A 16,294-nucleotide genomic window follows, 5' to 3' on the forward strand; every position below is an offset into this window, starting at 1 on the left:
TGCATTAGCTTGAAGGCATCAGATCAACCTTGTGGATTCCTTCACAAACACAACCCTAACCCTCTGTCCTCAACCTTATGTCCTCAACCCCCACTATACCTGGATAACAGGAAGTTTCATTAGACTATTCTGTAACAAAACAAGTCAATTTCCTGGGTTGAACTAGGATATCTGAGAGATTCATCTTCCTCAGTTGTGATATGGTTTACATAATTTCTATAGAGCTTTATGTCTGGATTTGAACAGTAATGACTGATTGAAGATGATTGACCAGACCCTGCAGATGGAAACACTAGTTGAAGATGATTGGCCAGATCCTGCAGATGGAAACACTAGTTGAAGATGATTGGCCAGACCCTGCAGATGGAAACACTAGTTGAAGATGATTGGCCAGACCCTGCAGATGGAAACACTAGTTGAAGATGATTGGCCAGACCCTGCAGATGGAAACACTAGTTGAAGATGATTGGCCAGACCCTGCAGATGGAAACAGTAGTTGAAGATGATTGGCCAGACCCTGCAGATGGAAACACTAGTTGAAGATGATTGGCCAGACCCTGCAGATGGAAACACTAGTTGAAGATGATTGGCCAGACTCTGCAGATGGAAACACTAGTTGAAGATGATTGGCCAGACCCTGCAGATGGAAACACTAGTTGAAGATGATTGGCCAGACCCTGCAGATGGAAACACTAGTTGAAGATGATTGGCCACACCCTGCAGATGGAAACACTAGTTGAAGATGATTGGCCAGATCCTGCAGATGGAAACACTAGTTGAAGATGATTGGCCAGACCCTGCAGATGGAAACAGTAGTTGAAGATAATTGGCCAGACCCTGCAGATGGAAACAGTAGTTGAAGGTGATTGGCCAGACCCTGCAGATGGAAACACTTGTTGAAGATGATTGGCCAGACCCTGCAGATGGATACAGCCGTATAAGCGCTGCATGGATTGCCATATCACTGTTATTCTCAATCTCATTTCAAGTGAAGGGCGAAATGCAGTTTAAATCTTTTGTTTAATCTAATTCATCTGGTTAAGACTGTCACTATTGTCAGGGCCACCCAGATGTGCAGCGCTGGACACAGCTTTTTATCACAACTAATTCATCTGTTTCAGTTTAGTCCAGTCTCTCTCAGGCATCACCTAATTCTGAACAGCTAGGAGATCTAGACTTCAGTTTAATTATGATTTATCTGTTACACCAGACAAATCACTTTATAAATGTTAATGTGGTTTGACTGTTTAGAGTGAAAAGCAAGAAGATAATGAATATTTAGGAGATTTTCAGAGAATGAACAATGAGGCAGATTGCCTGGGTATCCACACGCTTATCTGCGTGCTCATCGTCCTCTCCAGGGTCTTGACCTGACTATAGTTTGGCGTCGTAACTGACTTCAGTGGGCAAATGCTCACCTTCGATGTCAACTGACACACTGGAGTGTGCCCTTCACGGATTAATCCTTTTTTCAACTGTACCGGGTGAGCGGTTTGCTAATGTCAACGTTTTGAACAGAGTGTCCCTTGCTCGGCGGTGGGGTTATGGTTTGGGTAGGCATAAGCTACGGACAACGAACACAATTGCATTTTATTGATGGCAATTTGAATGCACAGAGATACCGTGGCGAGATCCTGAGGCCCATTTTCGTGCCATTCATCCACTGCCATCACCTCATGTTTCAGCATGATAATGCACGGCCTCATGTCACAAGGATCTGTACACAATTTCTAGAAGCTGAAAATGTCCCAGTTTTTTTCCATGGCCTGCATACTCACCCATTGAGCATGTTTGGGTTGGTCAGGATCCACGTGTACGAAAGCATGTTCCAGTTCCCGCCAATATCCAGCAGCTTCACACAGCCATTGAAGAGGAGTGGGGCAACATTCAACAGACCACAATCAACAGCCTGACCAGCTCCATGTGAAGGAGATGTGTCACGCTGCATGGGGGGGGTCACACTGAATAATGACTGGTTTTCTGATCCACACCCCTACCTTTATTTTAAGGTACTGTATCTGTGACCAATAGATGCATATCTGTATTCCCAGTCATGTGAAATCCATAGATCAGATGAGGGCCTAATTTATTTCAATTGGCTAATTTCCTTATGAACTGTAACTCAGTAAAATGTTTGAAATTGTTGCGTTTTTATATTTTTGTGCAGTGTATTTATTTCATCATATTCAGTCTTATATCACAATAACATGATAGTTCCCCTGTACTCCATCCAGATGTTGTATTACGTGAAGGATCCAGGTGCAACAGTCACATTCTACCAGAGCCTCCTGGACAGGAATGGAAAACTACTCATAATTCTGGTATCTGGTGAGTCAGTTGAGTTCAAGAACAGTCAAACATTTGGACACACCTACTCATTCAAGGGTTTTTCTTTGTTTACTATTTTCTACATTGTAGAATAATAGTGAAGACATCAAACTATGAAATAACATGTATGGAATCATGTAGTAACCAAAAGTGTTAAACAAAATATATTTTATATTTGAGATTCTTCAAAATAGCCACCCTTTGCCTTGATGACAGCTTTGCACACTCTTGGCATTCTCTCACCTGGGATTCATTTCACGTGTACATGCATGCTTTTCGTACACGTGGATCCTGACCAACCCTTGTTAATTTGTGGAATTTATTTTCCTTCTTAATGTGTTTGTGCCAATCAGTTGTGCCAATCAGTTGTGTTGTGACAAGGTAGGGGTGGTATACAGAAGATAGCCCTATATGGTAAAAGACCAAGTCCATATTATGGCAAGAACAGTTCAAATAAGCAAAGAGAAACAACAGTCCATCATTACTTTAAGACATGAAGGTCAGTCAATACGGAAAATTTCATGAACTTTGAAAGTTTCTTCAACTGCAGTCGCAAAAATCATCAAGCGCTATATTGAAACTGGCTCTAATGAGGACTGCCACAGCAAAGGAAGACCCAGAGTTACCTCTGCTGCAGAGGATCAATTCATTAGAGTTACCAGCCTCAGATTGCAGCCCAAATAAAAAAAAATCTAATTTTATTTGTCACATGGACAATGACCCAGCACACCTCCAGGCTGTGTAAGGGCTATTTGACCAAGAAGGAGAGTGATGGAGTGCTGCATCAGAGGACTTTGCCTTCACAATCATCCCACATTTTTGACTTGTACTGTATATGTACAAACATTGGATCTGTAGTGTTATCAGACTCCATGCCAGAGCTCTGTTATACTGTTATACATACTTTAGGTGGTTAACATGGAATTACATATTACAACTAATAATGAGTTACTATTAGAACTAAGTCATTTAATAGCATATATGTGGTGGTGACACTGTGGGGTTCTGTTACTATGGGAGGTTATAACGTGTATAATGTCTGTAGATGAGAGTGGCTGGGGAAAGCTGTGGAGGACCTTCAGGACCCAGCTATGTAACACAGAGATCAGTCAGAGTGTGACTACAGGTGATATTAAAGCCTACCTGGACTCTAAGACAACGAGTTACCAGAGCTACAAGCTGCCGTCTCAGATGGACATCACTGAGTGTTTCACTGAGGGGGACCAGAGAGGAGAACTGCTTCTGGACTTCCTGACTCAGGTGTTAGACTTCAGCGCCACTGCTCCTCCTGAGCTGAAGAGAGGAGTTCTAGACCTGCTGATGACCCCAGACTATAGCAAGGAGGTGGATGGGAGGGTCATCTTCAATAACACCCTGGAGGTGCTGGTGGTTGACCCTCTACAGTAACACAGGAATAGATCTCAAAAGGCTGTAGCAACAATGTGTATCACTGATAAACACTGAGTATAAAAAACATTAGGAACACTTTCTCTTTCCATGTCAGACTGACCAGGTGAATCCAGGTGAAAGCTATGATCCCTTATTGATGTTACTTGTTAAATCCACTTCAATCAGTGTAGATGAAGGGGGGAGACAAGTTAAATAAGGATTTTTAAGCCTTGAGGCAATTGAGACATGGATTTTTATGTATGTGCCATTCAGAGGGTGAATTGGCAAGACGAAAGATTTAAGTGCTTTTGAACGGGGTATGGTAATATGTACCAGGTACACTGGTTTGTGTAAAGAACTGCAATGCTGATGGGTTTTTCACGTGTATCAAGAATGGTCCACCACCAAAGGACATCCAGCCAACTGCGGGAAGCATTGGAGTCAACATGGGCCAGCATCCCTATGGAACGTTTGACACCTTGTAGAGTCTGTGCCCCGATGAATTGATGCTGTTCTGTGGGGGTGCAACTCATTATTAGGAAGGTGTTCCTAATGTTTGGTATACTCAGTGTATGCATGAAAGGCTTGTTGTGGTATTCATATAATTACGTGATTCCCATCTTGTTAAAGGAATTTATATCTTTGATGATAATAATCAATAATCAATTCGCCTTGACTAATGCCCAAGGTTTGTAAGACAATGGGTTAAAAATAATTAGGCAAGGACTCAGCTTTCTGCAAAAGGTTTCTGTAGCTTTATTGATGAGAACGTTCTGAGGTCAGGATAACAAAACAGTCATTATATAGTTCTTGCTTTCTTACGCACATGCATTTACACACAAACTGTTGGTGACCTGCATCCCCCATAGACTTCTCACACTTGTTTATCACTATCCAGAGCTCAGCCTGTTCTTTTCCCTCAAGGTTAGGACTCTTTGAAGCTTTTACTCCCTTGACCATCTGTCTCTCTATCTCTCTATACTAATTGCATACACACATTTCTTTCCCTCTCCAGTGGTTCCTGGACTTTCCAGAACTAATCAGACTAATCGATCCCTACATTGATCATTACATTGATTATTCATTAACCATGCTGTATGACTAATAATTCATCATGGTTTATTGATTCATTTACCTTTATTAGATAATTCTCTTATCATAAGTGTTTACTAGCCTCAGAGCAGTGGGCAGCTGGGAGGAGGTGCTCTTATTCTTCATGGACTTTACAGTGTCCCAGAACTTTTTTGAGTTAGTACTACAGGATGCAAATTTCTGTTAGAAAAGCTAAGGCTAGCTTTTTCAAACTGACTGTGTATATTTGTTCGTAACTTCCCTGAAAAGTTGCATATCACGGGGGCTATTCGATGCTAATGCAGAACGCCACAGGATGTTTTTGTGCTGGTCAAGGGCAGACAGGTCTGGAGTGAACCAAGGACTATATCTATTCCTAGTTTTTTTTTTAAATTGAGTGGGGCATGCTTATTTAAGATGGTGAGGAAGGAACTTTTAAAGAATAGCAAGGCATCATCTACTGATGGGATGAGGTCAATGTCATTCCAGGATACCCCGTCCAGGTCGATTAGAAAGGCCTGCTCGCAGAAGTGTTTTAGGGAGTGTTTGACAGTGATGAGGGGTGGTCGTTTGGTCGCAGACCCATTACGGATGCAGGCAATGAGGCTGTGATCGCTGAGATCTTGATTGAAAATAGCAGAGGTGTTTTTGGAGGGCGAGTTAGTTAGGATGACATCTATGAGGGTGCCCATGTTTACGGATTTGGGGTTGTACCTGGTAGGTTCATTGATAATTTGTGTGAGATTGAGGGCATCAAGCTAAGATTGTAGGATGGCCGGGGTGTTAAGCATGTCCCAGTTTAGGTCACCTAGTAGCACGAGCTCAGAAGATAGATGGGGGGCAATCAATTCAGATATGGTATCGAGGGCACAGCTGGGGGCAGAGGGAGGTCTATAGCAAGCGGCAACAGTGAGAGACTTGTTTCTGGAAAGGTGAATTTTTAGAAGTAGAAGCTCGAATTGTTTGGGTACAGACTTGGATAGTAATACAGAACTCTGCAGGCTAACACCGCCCCCTTTGGCAATTCTATCTTGGCGGAAAATGTTATAGTTAACGATGGAGATTTCATAATTTTTGGTGGTTTTCCTAAGCCATAATTCAGACATGGCTAAGACATCCGGGTTGGCAGAGTGTGCTAAAGCAGGGAGTAAAACAAACTTGGGGAGTAGGCTTCTAATGTTAACATGCTCGAAACCAAGGCTTTTTTGGTTACAGAAGTCAACAAATGAGAGCACCTGGGGAGTGGGAGTGGAGCTAGGCACTGCAGGACCTGAATTAACCTCCACATCACCAGAGGAACAGAGGAGAAGTAGGATAAGGGTACGGCTAAAGGCTATACGAACTGGCCGTCTAGCACGTTTGGAACTGAGAGTAAAAGGAGCAGGTTTCTGGGCACGATAGCATAGATTCAAGGCACAGTGTACAGACAAAGGTAAGGTAGGATATGAGTACATTGGAGGTAAACCTAGGCATTGAGTAATGATGAGAAAGATATAGTCTCTAGAGACGCTTAAACCAGGTGATGTCATCGCATATGTAGGAGGTGGAAAAACATGGTTGGTTAAAGCATATTGAGCAGGGCTAGAGGCTCTACAGTGTAACAGTAATCACTAACCAGGACAGTAATGGACGAGGCACATTGATATTAGAGAGAGGCATGCGTAGCCAAGTGAACATATGGGTCCAGTGATTGGTTGGGCTGACTGGGGACACGGCAATTCAGCCAGTTAGCAGGCCGATGCTAACAGTTAGTAGGCCGGTGCTAAACAAGCTAGCAATTAGCAGACCGGGGTTGGCAAGCTAGCAGTTAGCAGACCGGGTTAGCAAGCAAGCAGTTGGCAGACAGGGGCTAGCAGTTAGCAGACCAGGGCAGGCAAGCTAGCAGTTTGCAGACCGGGGCTAGCAAGTTAGCCTTTGGGAGACATTGCGATGGGGGTAAGTCTGTTTTTGCCTCTATGTGGTGACGTCGTGGAATTAGTAGGGTTCCAAGTAGCTCTAGATAGCTAGCAGGCCGGTTAGCAGAATGGGCCTTCAGCGGACATCGCGCCTGAGGGGCCTGTATTCAAGTCGTAGAGGATCAGCAGGGTTCCGTGCCCCGTACCGGCAATAGAAGGGGTCCGGATATTGTAGCCCAGGAGTGGGCTTCGGTGGTAGCACAGGAGCCCTGGCCGAGCTAGTTTCAGGCTAATTGGTGCAGGCTAAACGCTAGCCTGGAGTAGTCACCCGGGATTGCGGTTAGCTAGTTGCGAAGATCCAGATGAAAATGTTCAGAGTTTGCGGTAGGAATCCGGGGATATGGGGGGAAAAATACATAAAATAATAATAGGTCCGTTATGCTCTGGTTTGAGTCACGTTGTTTGAACTGGCGAGAGCTTTCTGAGCTAAAGGTTAGCTGATGACCGCTAGCAGTGGTTTGCTAACTGATAGCTGGTAGGTAATTAGCTTGCTAGCATCAGTTGAGGGATTCCAGATCCGAAGTAAATAGAAAAAAAACAGGTCCACGCCACATTGGGTGAGGCAGGTTGCAGGAGAGGATTTAGAAGTTGAGTTTTAGGAAAATATTTTTAAAAGATATGCGAAGAAAAAGATGTAAAAAGATATATACAAGGGACACAACAGGACAAAGATGTCTGACTGCTACTCCATCTTGGTAGTTGGATGGGCTATTTACAGATGGCCTAAGTACAGGTTCAGTGATCGGTGAGCTGCTCTGACAGCTGGTGCTTAAAGTTAGTGAGGGAGATATGAGTCTCCAGCTTCAGTGATTTTTGCAATTCGTTCCAGTCATTGGCAGCAGAGAACTGGAAGGAAAGGCGGCCAAAGTCGGAATTGGCTTTGGGGGTGACCAGAGAGATATACCTGCTGGAGCGCGTGCCACGGGTGGGTGCTGCTATGGTGACCAGTGAGCTGAGATAAGGCGGGGCTTTACCTAGCAAAGACTTATAGATGACCTGGAGCCAGTGGGTTTGGCGACGAATATGAAGCGAGGGCCAGCCAACGAGAGCATACAGGTCGCAGTGGTGGGTAGTATATGGGACTTTGGTGACAAAACAAATGGCACTGTGATAGACTGCATCCAATTTGCTGAGTAGAGTGTTGGAGGCTATTTTGTAAATGACATCGCCAAAGTCGAGGATCAGTAGGATAGTCAGTTTTACAAGGGTATGTTTGGCAGCATGAGTGAAGGATGCTTTGTTGCTAAATAGGAAGCTGTTACGTTCTCCAGTTTCTGTGTTGTGGTTTTGTTTGTATGTGTGTGTTTCAGGATGGCTTCCTGGAATTCTAAGCAGCTGATTGGTCGGCCCCATCGATGATTGGCGATCTGACCCCGCCCTCTCGTCAGGAGATACAGCTGTCTTCAATTACCGACTCCTTCTGAAGCTAGAAAAGCCAGTGTTCCTTTGTTAGGAGGGAGCTGATTGGTATGTCCTCTGTTGGTTGTTGCTCAGAGAGCTTCTTTGATGTCCTGTGTTGGTTTTTGCCGCTGCTTTTAAGGTATGTTTGTGCCAATAGGACGCAGTGTTTTTGATTATTGAAAATGTGTACTTACGTTTATTTTCTGTTTCATTTATTTTCTGTTTATTTTTTTTTAATCTTTATTTTAACAGGGAAAACAGACTGAGACCTGGATCTCTTTTACGGCTGTGCCCTGTGTAAACATGTTGACATATACAGTTTTAGGCATACAGACAAGAACATTTCAAACATACAAAACAAAGACACAATTCAACAGAAACAATCACAGATAACATCATATTGATCCTCCATAACATTTTTAAAATGGGCAAGGGACACCAGAGTGGGAGGGTGTGGCGAAAGTGAATAACGCCTTATATCAAGGTGTGTATAATTATTAGGCAGCCTCATTACCTCAGGTATATTGGTCACTGAATATTTTTGAAAGGCCAAAAATGTTATATAATTGACATTTTACATTTACATTTTTACATTTTAGTCATTTAGCAGACGCTCTTATCCAGAGCGACTTACAGTAGTGAATGCATACATTTCATACATCTTTTTTTTCCTGTGCTGGCCCCCCGTGGGAATCAAACCCACAACCCTGGTGTTGCAAACACCATGCTCTACCAACTGAGCTACAAGGAAGGCTTACTTATCTGTTACACTTACTCTAAAAATGTAGAATAAACAAGTGAGTTGAGAGAAATTATTTTTAATTTAGTTGCCTAATAATTGTGCACACTTATATTTCCCTGAGAAAGACAACTCACTTTTCCTTTGTTAAACATTCAGGTTTGAGGTTCAATAACATTTTGGATTGACTGAGAGCATTGTGTTTGTTCAACAAAAAAATTAATCCCGAGGAATACAATTTGCCGTGTGTGTGTATATACACACACACACAGATGAGTGTTCTAACAACCACTTATGTTGCATAAAACAACCATTTGATGCAATAACAGTATGATCACATAAGCTTGCAATTTTGCTCTCACAGCACAATAACGTATGACGACATGTTGATGTATCACGTATGGTTGCTCGTGTTATATAATTTTATAGTATGAAGAATACAAGTGAACATAGCTGAATAAAATAGAAAGGTTATTTTCTCTAAACGATTTGAGGCACTGCGCACATGCGGCTATTCTGTGTTGAAACAGATACTTCTATATGCTTAAGGCAGTTATACAATTTAAGAAACATTACAATACATTCATAACTGATTTCACAACACACATAGTGTGTGCCCTCAGGCCCCTTCTCCACATCTACAACACAGTCTAGTGCGTATGTTATCGTGAGTCTCTGGTGCAGGGCTGTAACACGGCTGTGGTTGGAGTCTCTGGGGCAGGGCTGTAACACGGCTGTGGTTGGAGTCTCTGGGGCAGGGCTGTAACACGGCTGTGGTTGGAGTCTCTGGGGCAGGGCTGTAACACGGCTGTGGTTGGAGTCTCTGGGGCAGGGCTGTAACACGGCTGTGGTTGGAGTCTCTGGGGCAGAGCTGTGGTTGGAGTCTCTGGGGCAGGGCTGTAACACGGCTGTGGTTGGAGTCTCTGGTGCAGGGCTGTAACACGGCTGTGGTTGGAGTCTCTGGGGCAAGGCTGTAACACGGCTGTGGTTGGAGTCTCTGGGGCAGGGCTGTAACACGGCTGTGGTTGGAGTCTCTGGGGCAGGGCTGTAACACGTTGGAGTCTCTGGGGCAGGGCTGTAACACGGCTGTGGTTGGAGTCTCTGGGGCAGAGCTGTAACACGGCTGTGGTTGGAGTCTCTGGGGCAGGGCTGTAACACGGCTGTGGTTGGAGTCTCTGGGGCAGGGCTGTAACACGGCTGTGGTTGGAGTCTCTGGGGCAGGGCTGTAACACGGCTGTGGTTGGAGTCTCTGGTGCAGGGCTGTAACACGGCTGTGGTTGGAGTCTCTGGGGCAGGGCTGTAACACGTTGGAGTCTCTGGGGCAGGGCTGTAACACGGCTGTGGTTGGAGTCTCGGGGGCAGAGCTGTGGTTGGAGTCTCTGGGGCAGGGATGTAACACGGCTGTGGTTGGAGTCTCTGGTGCAGGGCTGTAACACGGCTGTGGTTGGAGTCTCTGGGGCAGGGCTGTAACACGGCTGTGGTTGGAGTCTCTGGGGCAGGGCTGTAACACGGCTGTGGTTGGAGTCTCTGGTGCAGGGCTGTAACACGGCTGTGGTTGGAGTCTCTGGGGCAGGGCTGTAACACGTTGGAGTCTCTGGGGCAGGGCTGTAACACGGCTGTGGTTGGAGTCTCTGGGGCAGAGCTGTGGTTGGAGTCTCTGGGGCAGGGCTGTAACACGGCTGTGGTTGGAGTCTCTGGGGCAGGGCTGTTGAATAAGTGACTTATTGTAAGTATATCTAACCTATGCCTTGTTTATGCATGTTTTCTAATCCACGCCCTTACCTTTTTTATAAGGTATCTATGACCAACAAATGCATACCTATATTCCCAGTCATGTGAAGTCCATAGATTAAGGCCTAATTAATTAATTTCAATTGACTGATTTCCTTATGAACTGTAACTCAGTAAAATCTTAGAAATTGTTGAATGTTGCATTTTATATTTTTGTTCAGTATATGTATTTATGTACATAATATACCTGCACTGTAATTAATAATGAAGATGATTAGTAGTCTTTAATTTTATACTCAGGAAAAGCTCTGCATTAGTGTACCAGTTCTATCTGGGCCACAGGTCACAGGTATCAAGTTCATGCTTATATAACACTGTACAGGCAGCTCTTATATCCTTCCATGTTTAAAATGTAGATATCTATTGTCCTGATACAATTTGAAGAGCAACATGTAAATCCTAAGAGATCTTTGTGTTCATAGTCTGTAAGCACAATGCACTGCTCACATTAATACACAGCTATTCCTTAGTTAGCTGTTAGCAGTGCTGGATTCCCTCTATGGGGTAAAGAGGTTCACAGAGCGCTGTGAATACTCTGCAAAAATTGGAGTGTTGAAATTTCAGGGTTAAACATTTCCGAGTTGATTTTCACTCCCAGAGTGTAATTTTAACACATTCTGATTTAAATAGTGTTCAGTGTTGGAGTTATTTGACAGAGTTGATCCGGTCAGTGTTAACCGAACTCCGCAGAGATGTAATTATGCTCCGCCCATGCATTTCACTTCTTCGGTTGGAGACAGAGGAGACAAGTCGGCGCCATTTTCTCCCTCCCATGCAGTACTACACGGTAAGTGCAATTAACTCAAACTTACTGAAACAATTATACATTGATGCTGAGAATTTCAGTATGAACAATGAGACATCTACAGAGAATATATGCCTAACAAAACCGTGTTTGTTGCCAGGTCTGAGTAGCAAATTTGTCCTGGTGATTAGCTAGCTAGAAGTCTATGGTAAGCTAGCTAACAGTTTGTTACTTAAACCGTCTCCAACTTTATCAATGATGATTTATTGAAAGGAAAAACAAAGCGTTATGTTTTTTTACTGTATAAAATCTTGTTTGAGGCTGGAGCTAACGTCTTTTTCCCCCCTTCACTTTGAACATCAAAGGGGCCTCAAATAACACGTCCCAACATGCAGACGGTGTTTCACGTGTTGTCTGTGTGACCAGCGTACATTGTATTTGGTGACCCATCATATTCTATGACCTGCAGTGTTGGAAAAAGTACTCAGATCATTTACTTAAGTAAAAGTATAAGTATTACCAGTTAATTGTACTGAAATTACTAAGTTAAAGCTAAAGTACAAAATTAGCAGAAAATCGGGCTGTGACTGATATTAAACATTTATTAAACATTTAAGTGCTTCATTAAATACTGATGAGTCAATGCATAAGCAGCATTTTAATATCTGTCACAGCGCGATTTTCTGAAAATGTGTACTTTTTCCAACAGTGCAGGTCACAGAATCTGATGGGTCACCAAAAATGGTGTAACACTGTCGACTTAGCTTTAATCTTTATCGTTCTTCCTTTAAATGTTTATTTACTTTGTCAAACTTCCTTGCATGTCTCAGTCAAAATGCTGGTCCAGGTGAAGTACAGCCAACAGCAGAAATATGTGAAGCTGGATGAGGATGAAGGACGGTTTGACTTTATGCAATTCCATGAAAACGGTTAGCATGGCTTTAAAAGCTCGTTGTACAAGCTCCTTAATGTTGTCGATTCTGATTTTCTTTACATGCCTTTATCAGACTCTTTTATACGGTAAATGGGGTTAAATTGCTAATCATTTTCAGTTCTGTAATGTGTGCTTCATAGAGTGTAAAGTATTTATATACACCAAAACAGTCAATAAAAAAAGCCAATCATCAATTTGGACTTAAGAGAGAATGGGTTATGTGAGGGAAAATGCTCTAGGTCTATTTAAGGGTTATACAGTGTGTATTCAACGTGAAGAGTTATTGGCTGTGAGGCAAGAAACAGTGCTGACTTCAAAGGCACATTCAGTTTGACCTTACTATCTTTTCCAGTCATCGAGAGATTTTGCCTGCCACCTGATGCAAAAGTTATATACAAGGATGCAACAGGGACAGAAGTTGACGCAGAAATATTCAGCGACCTCGTTGGACAAAGCAATGTGGTGCTGACACTATTCTCAGATCAGGGTGAGATATCAAGGCAGGTATAATAAAGCACTTTACACCTTACATAATATAATTATTTGCATTTTTTCTATTCCTTTAGAATTGTCTGATTTCTCCTTGTCTTCTGCTTCTGAGACGTCTGACTCAAGCTTCAGCTCAAGTGCATCAACTATAATCCTAGATGACGTCCCTAGCAAGAGACAAAGAATTGAGGATACACATGATGCTGTGTCTGCTGAACAGGTTTCTTAATGCTTTCACATTTTTTCACTCTGAGTCTCTAGAAAAGCTATTTATCACCATGTATTGTAATGTTTTTGTTTTTTATTAGTTGATTGAAGCTGTGCTGAGGCAAGTCTGGGGGTGAAGAAGTACTACAGGAGTACCAAACAACAGAAACCTTAACAGATGCTGCAAGAAGAAAAATGGTTAACATCCTGGTGGCTCACATGATTGACAATCATGGGTATGTTTGTTTCACATTGTTTTTATTTGTACCAGATAACTGCATGGCCATTGCATAAATGTACTAATTTAATATCTCCTCTCAGGCACCGCCCCACTAAAGCAATCAGAGAAGATTATGCGCGTGGGATAGTGATGTTGTTCCCTTCCCTCACGGATCCATACTCCAAGAAGGGCTATGTAATAGGCATTATTATTGTTAACTCTTTCATGTCATGTTGTGACTCAAAACTGTGTGGATGACATTGATATTTGAATTCCGTGAGATCTCTCATGAGCCTGGTATGACAACGCATTTCTTTTCTTTTTTTCCATTTCAGGAACACTTCTATGATGCTGCAAGCAGCACAGGATACATTTCTTGGCGTCTGAAAACAGTCCAGAGGAAGATTCGTCGAGGATCTGCACTGCCACCAAATAGCCCAATTGACTTTTCTCCAGGGGGCCCAAATTTCCAAAGGACTGTTAATGTTGAAAGGCAGCTTGATGGTGATGCTTGCCAAGAGGCCATGTCTTTGCTCAACCATACCACAGACAATTCCCAGATTTATTTATTTTTTATTTATTTATTTATTTATTTATTTATTTTCCCCAGAAGATGAGAGAGACCTTTCAGCACCGTCAGAAGCTCGTTAATGACCCAGGCAGAAGTGTTGATATCCTCTCCAGCTTCCCAAGATTCCTGGATACAAAAGGATTGGTAAGTTTGGGATGAGATGTTTAGAATGGCTTGAAATTTGAAAGTATTTCCTGAAGTAGTAGTAGTAGTAGTAGAAGTTTAATATCTTCTTTCTTAAAGGTGGACCAAGACTTCACTCTCCTATTTGATGGCGACACATCCTCCAGGCTTCTTCAGAAATGGGATTTGTTCTTCAAGCCAAATGTCATAAAAGAGGCTAAGGGGCTCACCTCAACACCAGAGTTGCGTCGCTTGGTGCAGTCAGCAGAAAGTCCCCCAGGAAGTGATCTTGATGAGCCAACAAGTGAGTTTTTATTTTAATACATTTGCTATAATTGCAGTTAAACTATAACTGCAATAATATTTCATTTGTTTATTCTGTGTATCTCTGAACGTTGATCTGATTTTTGGGGATAAATGTGACTAATAGATGGATGACTGTTTAAAACGTTCTCATAATGCCTCCCTGTTCTCATTCAAACTTTAAAAGTATTACATTTGAAGAGTTTTCAGTTAATTTAAGCACTTGTATCCACATAGAAACTTGATACCTAAGCATCATTTTATGATCCATTACCCATCTTCTATAAGGAAGATTGGCCCCTTATTATATACGTGGTGTATGAGGTTTGAGGCCAAACACAAGCTGTTTAAAAATTGTTTTAAAAATTTCAAAAACATAACCAAATCGCTTGCTAAAAAGCATCAGATGGCCATTGCTTATCACTGGGAAACCTTCACCCTCAAACAAAATGAGTATGGGCCAATTAAATCTTTTCTCTTTAGTGATGAGAATGTCGTCAACAATGAAATGCTTGAAACGATCGTGTCAAAAGATGTTTTCTCAACTAGTTGGGTTAAAGTTGATGGTGTAGAATATAAAGCTGGACTAGTTATTTGCAGTGCAATGGAAGAAGACATGCCAGTCTTTTGTCAAATAAGTGATGTACTTTTGGTTGAAGATCACTTTTTTTGACAAACAAGCTATTTACAGAGAATTTTGATGACTATCATCATGCATTCAGAGTATTACGAAGTGTGGAAAGATGTCTACTAAAAATGTCTGAGCTTAAATTTCATAAACAGTTTTATATTCAAAGCTCATACAATGTTTCAGATGAAAGTATGTACATTATACCTTCATTCACAATGTTTTAATTCAACTGACTGCAAGGGAGAAAAGGCACAAATAAATGTTTTTAACAATGATTGTTTATTGTGATTCATTCTTCTTCTTCTTATTATAAGTATATATTTAATTAAATAATATTGAATAAATTAACAATTCATTTTAACATTTTTTCAGTGTAGATAATTGACACTTTAGGGAGTGAAATTAACACTACCCAAATAGTTAATAAAAATTAACTCGGAGCAGTGTTAGTTGTCTAATCTCTTAGTGTTACTTTAACTCTGTTTTGCGAGTTAAAGAAGGAACTCTGGCAGAGTGTTAAATGTTTAACTATTTTGAATGTTAATTTAACTCTGGAGAGTGTGGACCTATATAAACCCTCAAAGTGTTGAAATCAACTCTGTGGGAGTTAATTCAACACTGGACTTTTTGCTGTGTAGAGTGAATTGATAATGGGAACTAAGGATGCCCTTTGGTTGTTTACTAATGTGTGGGTTCCTTGAAACAATTTGGGTCCATCCAACAGGACGCAGGCTATGTTTGGATGCCAGCCAAAGGCAGAGGAGTACAGTAGGGGAGTATGGGCTCTATTCAATCCGTGTTGCAGAAGTCAAATTAAAGTTTATTTGTCACGTGCGCTGAATACAACAGGTGTAGACCTTACAGTGAAATGCTTACTTATAGGCTCTAACCAATAGTGCAAAAAAAGGTATTTGGTGAACAATGGGTAGGTAAAGAAATAAAACGACATTAAAAAGGCTATATACAGTAGGGAGGCTACATACAGACACCGGTTAGTCAGGCTGATTGAGGTAGTATGTAGATATGGTTAAAGTGACTGCATTTATGATGAACAGAGTAGCAGTAGCATAAAAGAGGGTGGTGGGTGGCAGGACACAATGCAGGTAGCCAATGTGCGGGAGCACTGGTTGGTCGGCCCAATTGAGGTAGTATGTAGATGAATGTATAGTTAAAGTGACTATACATATATGATAAACAGGAAGTAGCAGCGGCATTCAGGGTTACAGCGTGATTGAAATTTAAAGGCAATGTTCGCACGTTAGCGGAGACTGCATTCACGGTAAATGCTGCATATGTTGGTTCAATTTGAAATTACCTTTATATTTCTATCACGCCATCTCTAACGCTTCAGCAATACAGGTTGAATAGAGCCGTAAGTCTGAGAGACTTGCCACTGT

The 16,294-nt window shown here is 42.1% G+C and overlaps 1 protein-coding gene and 2 long non-coding RNA genes across 3 annotated transcripts; all 3 read left to right on the plus strand.

The window, feature by feature from the left end:
• Positions 1 to 2,192: 2,192 nt before the first annotated feature.
• Positions 2,193 to 3,797, plus strand: LOC115164641 (histamine N-methyltransferase-like). Its single transcript, XM_029717335.1, has 2 exons — positions 2,193 to 2,328; positions 3,374 to 3,797. The coding sequence occupies exons 1-2, from the start codon at positions 2,208 to 2,210 to the stop codon at positions 3,733 to 3,735; spliced, it is 483 nt and encodes a 160-aa protein (XP_029573195.1). The 5' UTR covers positions 2,193 to 2,207; the 3' UTR covers positions 3,736 to 3,797.
• Positions 3,798 to 12,102: 8,305 nt separating this feature from the next.
• LOC115166044 (uncharacterized) lies at positions 12,103 to 12,740 on the plus strand. Its single transcript, XR_003870264.1, has 2 exons — positions 12,103 to 12,348; positions 12,706 to 12,740. It is a non-coding gene; the product is annotated as an uncharacterized LOC115166044 (long non-coding RNA).
• A 77-nt stretch (positions 12,741 to 12,817) lies between these two features.
• Positions 12,818 to 13,847, plus strand: LOC115166039 (uncharacterized). The gene is made up of 4 exons (XR_003870263.1): positions 12,818 to 13,062; positions 13,151 to 13,285; positions 13,371 to 13,464; positions 13,605 to 13,847. It is a non-coding gene; the product is annotated as an uncharacterized LOC115166039 (long non-coding RNA).
• The last annotated feature ends 2,447 nt before the right edge of the window (positions 13,848 to 16,294 follow it).

This window comes from Salmo trutta, chromosome 3, assembly GCF_901001165.1.
Source record: "Salmo trutta chromosome 3, fSalTru1.1, whole genome shotgun sequence".
Lineage (NCBI taxonomy): Eukaryota > Metazoa > Chordata > Actinopteri > Salmoniformes > Salmonidae > Salmo > Salmo trutta.

Coding starts and splice junctions, on each gene's coding strand:
- LOC115164641 (XM_029717335.1), top strand. CDS start 2,208: ATGATAGTTCCCCTGTACTCCATCCAGATGTTGTATTACGTGAAGGAT. Junction 2,329..3,373: donor ACTCATAATTCTGGTATCTG/GTGAGTCAGTTG, acceptor TAATGTCTGTAG/ATGAGAGTGGCTGGGGAAAG.